At 46.7% G+C, this 13,649-nt stretch overlaps 1 protein-coding gene across 1 annotated transcript; it reads right to left on the minus strand.

Moving 5' to 3' along the window:
* Positions 1-2,742: 2,742 nt before the first annotated feature.
* T265_14223 (hypothetical protein) lies at positions 2,743-9,037 on the minus strand (the record flags this gene model as incomplete). Its single annotated transcript, XM_009172640.1, has 5 exons — positions 2,743-3,391; positions 3,766-4,260; positions 8,381-8,592; positions 8,630-8,731; positions 8,764-9,037. The coding sequence occupies 5 exons, from the start codon at positions 9,020-9,022 to the stop codon at positions 3,128-3,130; spliced, it is 1,332 nt and encodes a 443-aa protein (XP_009170904.1).
* Between the last annotated feature and the right edge of the window lie 4,612 nt (positions 9,038-13,649).

The following is a 13,649-nucleotide window of genomic DNA, read 5'->3' on the forward strand; positions in this document are numbered from 1 at the left end:
TTTGGAACACCTGCCACCCACTACAATACATCCACTTCCCAGATACACACAGTTCGGAAGANTGAGGATATGCCAAAAAGCTTGTGTCCGATCGTTTGATTATTTCGCGAAATTGCTCTGATGATGTACGAGACACAAAGCCCAGAATCTTGTTCATCAATTAAGTCCAGTTGTGGCACCGAAAAGTCGTACAACTAAACCTCAAGCACTAATCCAGCTGCCGGTGGACTTTGCGTTGAGGATGCTGGGTATCCCCGGGGCTTTCGCCGATTTTTCACAGCCGATGTTGCTGTTGGACACAATGAGGCAATCAAAAACCAGTATGATTGTGCAGGACACCTGAGACACGGGCATTCGTTACCGTAAACTGCTGCGTTTCGGCTAAGTGCTACGGATGCCTAATTACGACCTGCCAAGATAACTTCCCATGGATCCTCCAAGCCGCAAAGCCAACATGCAGCGCTGTAGAGGGGTGCAAAGGAGGACAAAAGGAACCGGGTGCCTGGCCTACGAAGCCTGTAGGATTCACAGAAATGGCAAAATGAATGCTGAAGTGCAGACCATCTGGGGAACTTCGATGAACGATGGTTCGAACGAAGACTTATGAGACAACACCCAGTATCGAAAAATAACAATTGTTCATCTGTAGCACCCTTTCAGTGTCTAGCTGCCACGCCATCAGAAGGAAGCACGAGGGATGGGACACTGCCCGGTTCCCCAAGCCTAGACAGAAACCGAGATGCAGAGGTTGAGTTCGAACCACAGACCTTCCGGTCAGCAAATCTGCGGTCTAACCACGGGGCTATCTTGCCCCCGTGCCAAAAGACCACAAAAAGCCTCCATACACATCCCACTACTTCATAGGCGACACGACTAAGGCGTCTATTAGCAGACCCTACTGAGACCAATCACCACGCCCCACGCACTTACCATGTGACAAACTGCCACTGCAGACCTGACGAACTTGTTCACCGTGGTTCACTGGCTGCGTCGATAAGGAACAAGTGCCCGAGCTTTGCATAGCGCTGCAGGTGGGTTCGAGATGAATGGATGCAGTATAAATTGGAGGAAAAACATGTTTGGCCGCTTCATTTGAGTATGGCTGTAGTGCCTTACACACACGCGTTACCGAAATGGTGTAAAGCTTATCATTTTGATCCTAAGCATGCGGTTGCTCAAGAGTACGGTGTGTGTGGCACTTTGTGCGATAGCGAAGCATCGGTGTTGAACACTGTTATGCTGTGGATGATGATGACGTGCGGTACCGGTAAGACCCATACTTTTTCAGTCAGACTGAGGAGCGCGCACAAGCTGCTGTAGACAGAAGACAAAGATAATCTCATCACTGGTTGGAGCAGAATAGTTTCTCAGGTGATTTTGGCAGTTCAAACCAGAAAGGCGCGTCTGGTTAGGAATTTCGGATGTACAGGAGGATCGTCTGTCGAATCGAAAAAACCGACAAGACCCTAAATAACTATATGGTGCGCACCAGTATGAATCTTGTGGAAGCAATCAAACAAATGTACGAAATTGATAATGCTCTGGAAAAGGTCCAAAGATCAAAAACTATCGCACCGACGATGCAATGCTCACAGGATTTTCCTATTTTACGGGCGGGCATCAACCTTGAGCAGCCGCAGTTTTAGGAAGACAGTAAGAACGCCTTAAATTCTGTCCCATCTTGATGCAAAATAAGGAATCCGAGCTGTCTGGCACAACGACCAACACTACCAGGTATGAAATAAAGCTTTCCTGCAGCGAAAGACAAGGCACTTAAGTGCAGATGTCTCTCTGAAAAGGTTGTTTTGGGATCCTCTCCCACGATAAACGGAGGTTAACCCCACCCCCTGAAATATCTTGTCGTTCAAGATAAATGAGCATACGAAAATTTGAAACCACACATTGAATTCGTAAGACTACCACATACTAGTGATTTGTGAAGTTGTGGCCCGAGAAACAACGACGATATATCAGATGTTCGGTATCGTACCGGTTAACTCGGTTCGCAACGCACTGCAAAACGGAACATTATTCCTACATCACGAGCAACCACACGTGCCTCCCGAACCCAATGTGGATGACATACGCCATTTCCAAACCTTCCCTATTTAATCGATGTTCGTGTTTCCGACTAAAGAATGAAATTTCCACGAACAATTTACCCTCGGCTTTTTAGATGCCCCGATATACTCGGGAAATTCGCAGCAAAGCGCGAACAAACGTGGGCACGGAGTGAACTGCGACAGAGCGGCGGACCACCGTCGTTCTCTTTTAAGGATGTTGAGCATATCGTATCCCTGAAAGTCACGGTAGGAGTGACCTGCCGCATGAATTTTCGACAGATGGCGTTGCATACTTGCGTATTCAGGCGAAGCTCAGTGATGTTGATGTAACTGAATGCCAGAGAATAGATTGCCATCCCCGGTAGGCTTACGTGGGATGCCGTAAGGGACAAACCTGTCCAAACCGCCGGTTACCTACCTCCGAGTCACTGTCATGTTACACCAGACGACGGGAGAATTTTCGCTGTGAAATCTCGCTAAGTGCAAGATGTCCAGTGAAGCTGAGTACAATCCGGTTGAACGATGGACATCGACCGAAAACCAGCTTCACTAACTCGGTCAGAAGTACTCAATCTGTGCAACGTATAAACAACAAACAGACCAAGTAGAGACCAACAGCGCATTTACGAACGTAGAGACGCGTATAACGAAGCCAAAGGCAGACAATTTTCTATGCCAACTTGGATATCCATGACAACGTATTGCGAAATGAGGAACCAGCAAAACCCTACGAGCCTCTGGGGGGAAGGTCAGAACGATGGGCGATCAACAGGCATACGCGTTGCAAACTTGATCTGTACAACACCTTGGAGTATGCACAACAAAAAACCGTATCTACCTACGGACAACGATGAGACATAAGAATACGGAAAACAAGCACTCAGGTGGTGACTGATTCACATTCCATGGCGTCTAAAAGAGCTTCGGAAGCCGGTCATTATTACAAAAGACAAATAGACTAAAAAGTTCAATACCAAAGGACAGCGAAATGCACCAAGTATAGCAGCGAACATGTGCTATATCGTGTCCAAACGGAATACAGGGTTAGGTGAGATTCATACAAGTCAATAAGGCGCAGGGCGGGCTCTTCCAACACCGACATTACTGCCTCGCATGGGTCCTCCACCACGTCCACCACGAGCAGTCAGGGGCATTCCACCAACGGCGACAGGACCACCACGACCAAATCCAGGCATGCCGGGAGGTTGTGCACCGGCAGCGTTTACAACTGGAATCGAGCCCTGACCACCTCCACGAGGCATACCAACGGCACCTCTACCCATGCCGGGCATATCATTAGCGACAGGCACGTCTTGTGACCGCGGTACCTAAACCCAAGTACGGCAACAGAAAATGCACGGATGGTGAGTCGAAGGGTAGCAGTGAGATAACCAGTTAGTGGTAAGCGTTGATAAAAAAACAACTAGCGCTGTGCACGCCAAAGTCGACTGCTTATCAACTTAAACAGCATCAGGTTCTTTGCACCAGGACAAGTTATAAGAAACATTTAACGTTCTTCTCGATCGACGATTAGTATTCCTGGTAAAGCCTGTTGTCGCTGTATGCGTTTTCGTGTGGTTGGTATAAGAGGCTTCATAAAAGTCAGCTAACAAGTGAAACCACACATCAGTGTGCGCTGTACCACATAAAACAAAGAATGTTAACTAATACCAAGATTCAACACAATAGTAGTGAAACTTACGTGGCACCGATTGCACTGTTCCCTCCAAGAAAAATTGATGTTGCCACATTGTGCGCAACTCCAGTCTCCTTCCCTAGATCCAGCCTGATTTGATCCACCAGTGCGGCCATTAGTCATGGCTCCACGGCCACCACGAGATCCGGCGCCGCCACCCCGGCCGGAGAAATCCTTTCCATCAAATTGAGAGCTGCCTCCCGTGAATGCCGCCAAACTAGCTGCAGCAGCCGCACTGTTGCTCATTAAACTTGCCATAGTATTGCCACTAGCTGCGGCAGCTACAGCAGCAGCGGCCAAAGCTGCTGCGGGATTAGTGGGAGTGCCGGAGCCCACGAAACCAGTATTCCCCATCGCGGCGTTTTGTCCGCCACCACCAGGCGGTAGAATTACGGGACGCTGGCTGTTTACAGCCTGCTTCACCTCAATCTTCCTGCCAAGGAATTCATGCTCTGTTAAAAAAGAAGTTAAGATTTGTGAAAACTTCGCTCTAGATGTACCCTACGAAATTACCAGGTTCATTTTGTGTCAATTATTGAGAGAAGCAGGTACCCCACAAAAAACCGCAAGGCCTTATGCGATCGCCACCGGGTATGGGATCACCTTACTATGGTTGTGTGGGGCGAGTCGGTCAGCACAACCCAACAGGTTGCATCCGCCCCCAAGAAGTGACTCAGCTTGGGGCTTTGCATAGGGCACAATCAAATTGTTTCCGAGCTTGAAACAAATTACCAGTATCATTGAACTCGAACTTCTCTTGGAGAAAGATGATACAGCAACAGAAAATGTCCCGAACCACTAGTGTTGTGCTCCAGATAAGAGTATAAACGGCGTTCGTCAGATCCACAATCTTCTTTACATCACCGACAGCAATAGTGTGACGTATAAATAAATGAATCTCAGTACTAGTTTATCGTCAACACTCACAACAAACTCCGAAATGATCACTCAGGCAGGAACTGGCAGCACCGTCATCGATAACCGTTAATGATCGTATCTCGCAGTGTTTCCAAGTGCGAATGAGGATCCCAGTGGGTAAGAACCAAAACGCATTGTACTACGATACTATGAACAAAGTCCTTCGTAGAGTCTCCATCTTGCAGGTATTAAAAGCAGACAGTCGTTCTATTACCCAGGACTCCAAGATTGTGCTACATACACCTAAGCAGTGGGACTGTAATGTTTAGGTAAGAGGGTAAGAATGTGGTACCATGCAATACAACTCGTGCGATGGGAAATATTACACAAAAGCAACCAGTGGCTTACAAATATGCAACTGGTTAGATGCCGACAGGTTTCCAAACGTATTAATTCAACAACTAAGCTTTGGTGCCCATCAAAAGCTAATGTGTCCCTGACACGCATCACGAGGCATTCTAGCACTTGGCGGCTCTGTTGGCGTGAACGAAAGACAGATGGTGTCACCTGTCTTACTCGTGAGGCAGCAACTGATTCAATAAGCCATCAAGCAGCAGATACTCCACTGGATTTGAGAAACCTCCCTGAAAAGTGACGCATAAAGCCTGTCGTTTCGTCACCACTGGGATTCCAGATGTTTCGGTGTCAGTAATTCTATGAAACGCGACAAAACAACTATACTCGTGAACCCACAGCACCCATACACTGGCGATAAGCCAACGTCAAATAAGTTTTGTTCCGAGTTAACCAAAAACTAGATGGGTGCGAGCACAAATACCTGTTCGCTTTGCGGAAACCTGTTTACGCTGGTTGGGTGAATGTCCAGTCCACACAATAGCGTGCAGGCTGACGGCCGAAAATTCTTATCAAATGATGCCATTACATACGTATATGAAGGGGCAGGAGTATGAATACTCATGGTGTACAGTGCAACAGCTGAAAGCCGGTTTCAGAACGACTTTGAGAGGCAGCCACTGCGGCTACTATCAGGATTAACACAGCTTAGCAGGATTCACAGAGTTTTAAAAACTAGATTATACTTGACTGGTCAGTGTACAGTGGAACTGCATGAGAACTTTAGTGGGGAACAGCTGAAGTCGTCCAGAACTTTCTCACTAGCATAAGGAGCACGTAGCTGAGCCGGAATGTCGTCAATCCATCTACTGTGGGCGAGTTATTCCGAAAACAATTCGACTTTCGCCGGCACTACTGATCCGGTGTTGCCACCAGACTTGGGCAATCCTCCAAAGACATCGATGGCCAAATACAAAGTTTTTGACGTCCTCAGCATGCAGCTATCATATTGATAAAAGCTGCTTTGGTCATTCCGAGTGTAAATATCGATTTGGCTAGACCAAAGTGACTGACAGGTACCCAGGTAGCAGATTTGTCTACTACTTCAATCAATTTATTCACAAACATTATGTTCGGGTGTGAACCTACCCGGCATCATACAACTTGCCAGTGTAAGATGCGTACCAAACTGAGACATTTAGATTATTTGAATTGTGAGGGGTTAGACACAAGACGAGCTATGTGGTCTGTGTAACCGAAAACCCTAAGGGCTAAGGATTCATGGGGGACACCTTTGTATCATAAACCGCCGGTGACCAACTATCCGGTGTCAAAGGTGGCTTTCGTGTCAAGGAAAAACATGGCAGTTGGTTTCTATAACTGCAGGAGCTTAAGCTGTTAATCATAGTTAGGACCAGAAATCATTCAAGAAATCCAGAAAAATGTCTGTTGAGAAGTGCCCAGCTCCAGGAAAAACTAACGAGCCTAGCGGAGCACAATTCTCCTGGAACGTTGACATTGCATTTATCAAATAATCCAGTCTGTGTAGGGCCCACGAACAGCATTACAAATAACACAATCGTTCAGTCGTGATGTCCATTTGGCGGCCACCTGCCAAGTCAGCTGAAGGAAGCACGGGGACTGAGATGTTGCCCAAGCCTAGACAGGAGCATCCATGATGCCAGGACTGGGATTGAACCACGAAAGTTCCGATCACTAAGTCCACTTGGCATTGTTTTTATTAAGGTAGAAACAGAGTAGACAATACCTTGGAGTTAGAAACTGTTCGCGAGCTCCTGAATGGTGCTTTATAAGGACGGAATAATGTAATGTGTTGCTATGAAAATCAAGTGAGCCCAACAAAAATGACAGTTAACTGGTCGCATAAGACATACTCCACCTGATGGGGGATAGCGTGAAAACAGGTAGCTACGCACACAGCATTGAGAATGTCGTCCAATTAGTTACGACATTGCTGAGTATGGCGTACTTCAAGACAGACCAAGCGACAGGATGTTCCGAAGAGCCCAAACGTAAGCAATGCAGACAAAAAGATCACAGTTTTGATGTAAGTGCTTGGTAAAGTTTGCCTGCTATTTTGAACCTTCGTTGAACTACGGATTATTCGTTCCCTTTGTCGTAAAAACAAAACAGGCGACTCACTAGCTAAGTCAACTGCCAAACTCTAAGCTAGGTGCCATGTAAACGCATAATTGCACTATAAAACGGAGCCGTACATAAAATCGTTCAGCTGTAGTACCCTTTCGGTGCTTAGCTGCCATGCCACACGTGGGAGACACGAGGGCCGGGATACTGCCAGGTTGCCCAAGCCTAGACAGGGGAAGTCGAGATGCAGAAGTCGGACCTTCCGGTCAGTAAATTCGCGCTCTAACCCTACAAACACGGACAGTGATCAGCAGTATCGGCAATCAATTTGCCAATGTGTTATGCGTACCTTTCTGGACAAAAACCCACAAGATGAGATAAACGACCCCATCGCCTGAACTGCTTATTCGCCATCAGAGCCACGAGACTAAGTGTCTAGCGCAAGGAAAAACGACCATTGACGTTATGAACAGCGGAGCCAAAATTCACAGAGCAATCGAAAGCTGGATACGAAACTGACCAGCGAAGTATTTAATAGCCGCCTGCACACTTTGCGGGTCTTCATAGGTAACCAGGGCCTCTCCCTTTGGGACGCCCTTCTCCTTGAAAATCCAGACCATCGGCATGCCACTCTTTGAGTTGATCTAGGAAATAGGTTAACGGAAAAGTGGCCAGGTACCTTTATCTTTCCAATAACGCCAAACTGTGTCTTCATTGTTTCGTGGTCGATTGTTTGAGGAAGGTTGCTGACAAAGACAGTGTCCTCGCGAAGCCCATCCGCTATACGACATTATCAACATAGAAACGAACAACTTACGATTGGTGACGCTGGGAAGGTTGGAATTGGTTCTTGTGCCTAGGTGAGAGGAAGCAGGTGAATTCATGAAGCAAGTGTCAGAAGGAAAACATTGAGGGAGTGGAAATGTATTACAAAAGACACCAAAATACTTACCACCATACTTGTTAAATCCACCTCTTTGACTGAAAAACACTAATCCTCGTTAATTGGAAAAAATTGCGATATCAAACAAAAACGACACGACAAAAAGTACATGCTGGTCCGTTTTGGCTATTTTCTGCAAAAAAAAGTAAACGTTTGGAAAAACAGACTCACACATACGCCATAAAACAAATGGCGTGACGGACCAGTGAAACCGGGAGTTAGTGACCAAAACTGCGGAAACAGGACTCTTCCGAAAATTGGACCAAGTACGCTTCTCACCGACACTCAGAAAAATTGTCCCATGATTCAAAAGATCGTGTAAAAACAAACTGTCAAAAAAAAACTCAGGACCCAACATACCCTCCTCTTGATGCTCCACCACTCCTCGAGGCCATTCCGGTGGGATCTTGCAGAAATGCCATTGGGTTGAAACCTTGGAGAGCAGAGTTGGTGGTTAACATTACGGTTACCCGCTAGACCCTGTTCGTGAGCCAAGGCTTCGAGGATTGCTCCGTTCGCCGACATCGGTTGACCGAAAGCATTTGTCATCAGCGGACCGAATTGTTGCATATCTATAGCGGAGGAAATTATTACTGCTGAAAAACTTACCACCACTAAGACCTGCCTGCATAGCGGCCAAGCCAGATGGAACATTTTGTCCCATGCCAGCGTATTGTCCGAATGATCCGGAAAAATCGGGGTAGGCAAAACCTGAAAAAAATAGTAGAAAAACTGGATATTACCTGGTTGCATTGGGACTTGAGATCCTGCGCCCACTTGGCAGACGGGGACCGAAGGTGATTGAGAGTAACCCGCATTCGATTGGTCGAAGTTGTAAGATGCGCCGGACTGGCTTCCAAACATAGCACCAGACATGCCAGCCGGGTTAGCATTACTCTGTTGTGGCATAGCATAGCCCTGAAGAAGTTGGGCGCTCTGATCGCCGCTTGCAGTCGGGTAATGGAACTGAGGATATCCAGCGGTCTGGCCGGGTTGTTGCATCCCAGGGTAGGTGAACTCTGAAACGGAAAACCCCCAGGAAATGAAGTTCGTGAACTAACCGGATACAGCTAACTTAGATAATGTTATATTCAAGTGAAGACTATCGCAAACGAGGAATTCAACTGGGATTCGGCTGAGTCATCCGTTAGAACCAAACCGATGTGCATGAGTGTACTTCGCGAACTTCGTACAATTTGGGTTTAAGTAGAACATGAGGTTGACGGAAACTCGAAGCCTGAGCCCACCTGACGTACAATTTGGTTTAAGTAGAACATGAGGTTGACGGAAACTCGAAGCCTGAGCCCACCTGATGAGAACCAAGAGGAGAGAAACTGGTCTTCAGCTGTCGAATAGTTTCAGTAATTTTGAGTAGTGATCCTTCAAGAGTACCAATTGAAACACGAGGCTGCCCTTAATGCATCACATTCAGTTTGAATATCATAAACGACATTCAGCTAAGTCTCCCGTTAGGAGCAAATTGATGTAAGAATGAGTGTAGTTCGCGGGTGTAACCTCACTTCCAGTTAGGCTGACAAGTTACAACGGTCAAGAGCAACAAGTAGCGCGGAGTGTTGTTACGTTGGAATCAAAACCATGCGGCATGACAACAATGAAGTGACTAAGAATCCGGGACCGACTCGAAATCAGACGAACACGTCCACTAATTTTGAGAGACAGCAGGTAACTTTAAACTACAGGACTAGGGAAACTAATGAATTACTTGTAATAGGTTTACGAAAAAGGAAACCATGTGTTCCCCCGCTCAGGCTAAGTTGCGTGAGACATGTGAGGAAAACAGTGCTGCTCCCGAAAAAAACGTTCATAGGAACAGTGGAATTACGCGGTCGCGAAAATACTCGCACTGCCAAAGCCGGTGTGCTACCAAGGGAGAAGCCTGCTAGCCCTGGAACAAACTTCCCCACAAAACAGTCATAAAGTAATAGTAATTGTTCGAAGAGCCTAATAATGGGCATGCAAATGGTCACAGCGATTACTTCACTTGGCTTGCCACACACATTGTAGAACTCACGCAAGCAGGCGCTTTAGACCAAACAGGGTGGATTCTTTACATACAAGGATGATCAGCGCTAGCCATATTTGCGTACGTCTGACCAACGCAGGCAAGCCCTGTGATGTCAACCCCATCTTCGTATATTTGAAATGAAGAGTCCAACGATAGCACAATCATATCAGTGACGATCGATCAACCTACTGGATAACGCCCCACTCGACAACCGATAGAAACTGCTACAGTACAAAGGAATCGAAAATGGGTGCTCCCTGCAAAACGATCGAATAAAAAACTGGAAACAAACAGGCTCTTTGACCGGTACTTTTAGAAAAGCCAAACCCACTGCGCGCCACAGGTAAGACATCGCTTTCACGTGTAAACCGCGTATCGTTTGAAGACTTAGAAAGATAGGATGAAAGCCTACGCAAAACAACGAAACTGGAGACGTTCCGGAATTGTGGGAAAACCGTTCAAGTGTTACACACCTTCAGTAAATAACTGTCGTGCTGACATGGGACGAGATGGCTGCGTTCAGGGGGCGAATTTACTGACCTGAATGTCCGTAGTTCGAGCCTGGCCTCCGCATCTCTACTTCCCCTGTCTAGGCTTGGCCAACCTGGCGGTATCCCAACCCTCGTGTTTCCTTCGGACAGTTGGGCAGCTAGGCGCCGAAAGGGTGCTACAGCTGAACGATCCTATCCCAGCCTCGAAACAGGGCGGTCTGATCATTAATGTCGCGCTTTAGCCGATGAACTATCTCGTTCTTGCACTATAGAAGTGGTGATTCGACACCTAGAGCAATATCCGACCAAGCAACAGCATCTGACCGGTTTCCACCTGTTCAACAGACACCCATTGTGTGATAGACACTACAGAAGTATCAAAAGATGCCAACAGCTAGACCATTCAAGGAAAAGATGGGTACATTTTCCGACCCCCACACAAAAATCAACATAGCCGCATAGCGTTCAAACTGTGTGCTCCCAAGGGAGTAGCACTTCCAAGACAAACACGGCTTTGATCAGTCAATCATTTAGGCAGACGCACTTAGATGCACAACCATGGGTCATCAATTGCGCACGCCCCCTGCTGTTCACCGAATGTTCGGTAAGAGCCCATGGCTGATGGTTTCTCCCGTATACATGTGGAGAAACGATACGTGTAGATCGAGAATTGATAGCGCCGAAGGGTCGCAAGGCCCAAATCAATTTACAGACGCGCGTTTATCGAGTAACACATACTGACCGGTACATTAAATATGTTAGAGATATTTTGGTGCTACAGAGACAAAACGACAGTACTGACTATTTGTCTGCATGATACGTGCTTTCTATTCCAACAACGACCAAAAGAATTGAGTAGGTGCCTCTGGCGTTCACACAACGAATTGAGCGATACATCTGAGGCCCCAGCTTTCAAAGGATTGCAAGTGACCCTTAACATGAAAATTTGTCAATTTGCAAGGTGCTTAATTTTGCAACTACAATGGGAGTGGACATGGCAAATATGGGGACCAGTCCGATGAGGACCCAAGAAGATAGTCAAAAGGCATAGTGTTTAGCAGGTCAAAGCAAACAACCGATAATATAAAAATTCCTTGCTGCCTACAAAATGCAGACTCAGCTGAACGGAAAAAGGGGAACTTTCCCTATGGTGAGAACATACGAATTATTGAACAGCTGTAATGCTCCACAGACTTCGTCACTACGTAAACTGCAATTCAATTCCGCCGCAGCTGCTTCATTTCGAATCTTGTTGAAGGCTAGGGGCGAGATGACCCAAGTGGTAAGAGCGCAAATTTCCTGACCGGAAAGTCCGTGGTTCGAACCCCACCTGTGCCCTTCGGCAACCTGGCAGTATCCCAGCCATCGTGCAACCTTCGGGTGGCATGGCAGTTAGGCACCAGAAGGGTGCTACAACTTGACAAAGTCCTGGCTGGAAACCACCTTGTCCTGGTGTTTCGCCGATCTTGCTCCCGAACCGCGACTTGAAACTGATTACTTGGGAGTTATTCCACTTCCCCCAACACTTCTGCTGTATTCTAAACGTTCTTAAATGTGGCTGGTTACCTGACGCCAATAACAGTATAATAAACGATTGTTCAGCTGTAAAACCCTTCCGGTGGCTAGCTGTCACATCACCCAGGGAAGCATGAAGACTGATACACTGTCAGGTTGCCGAAGCCCACACAGGTGCAGTCGAGATACCGGAGTTGGGTTCGAACCATGAATCACCCGCTTTAATCGCTGGCTTATCTCGAGCCAATAATTACGATCTGAACTATGCCACTCCTATTCTGGATCCAACCTCTGTAAATAATTCTTGTGCAACCCCTTATCGAGAAACAAAATCTTGTGAGTTTGCATGATTCTATTCTATATTGACGCGTCTGTAATCGGTCCAAGTGATTAGATCCTTAGGCCCTTCAGTTGGAACTATCTCAACCATCACTACCACACAACCACGCCTTAGAGCGGAAAATACTTTGGTAGAGGACCCTAGTCGTCTCCCATCTGTGGTTGAGCAGTATAGTGGTACTTCAGCCTGTACACAATTAAAAACGTTACCATCCTCAATGCTTTCACAGTACACCAGCTACATGTGCTACAAGTTGTGGTACACAGCAGCAGCATGCTGACACATCACGTGTTCAGCTAGCGACTACTGTAACGAATCCATAGGTTACAGAGGTACTGTTTACGAAAAAAATTAGGCTATTGATGTTGCCCAATCTACATACTGACGTGATGTTACGACACGACTTCCTTGGTCTACATAGCAATGTTGAAATCACTTGTGAGAACCGAGGTCCATTCACCCTCCGTGGTCTAACTGCTGCTACGGCTGAATCACCTCTTTTTGCCAACCTCTGACCTGATTGCAAGTCTATCGCCAGGCCTGTTACCGTGATCAGATAGAATGATTGGATAAATTTCCCGCTACGTTGTGTTCAGCACCGTAGACCCATCGAGTGCTTAACATCTAGTTACAATTAATGCGACAAACAGACTGTACACGACTGCCTTATCACTTAAGGTGTAACCAACGGAGTGGCATGCTTCCAACGTACTAGTGACCACATATACAAGTTTGAAAACTTAAATGACGCTGACGCTTACATTGTCGTCACGATTTGCGGGACTACCCAGAGCGAACATGGCCATAACCGTAACTGCAAAAGCGCCATAACAGCCAGACAGATGGGTCTTCTTGGCTATGAAGTTTCCCAAGCAGTTATCAAAGCAAATGCTAGACGAATGCATCCCATTCAACTCTCTCATCGAAAAACCGCCGAATCCCAACAAGTTATTGGCATGATTGCTTAGTACTCATTACGGATGCCATGCTTCTCTGACGAAACCAGTGCTTGTCAAAAACAAAACTTTCCTACTGTCGAAGCGTGTGCAACAGTTATACGAAAATTTAACCAATTAGAGGATGCTATGGTTGTGAGTCGAATAGAGTGCACCCTTGGTTGTCGAGACGGATGCCTCAGAAATAGGCGCTGCTGCACCTGAGTTAGAACAGCCGACCAGAACACTGACACCGAGTGAAAAGGATCACTGTTATTAAAAGGAATATGCTATCGTTGAGTCTATCCGGAAATGGAAATAC

Source organism: Opisthorchis viverrini, assembly GCF_000715545.1.
Source record: "Opisthorchis viverrini unplaced genomic scaffold opera_v5_160, whole genome shotgun sequence".
In the NCBI taxonomy this organism is placed as follows: Eukaryota; Metazoa; Platyhelminthes; class Trematoda; order Opisthorchiida; family Opisthorchiidae; genus Opisthorchis; species Opisthorchis viverrini.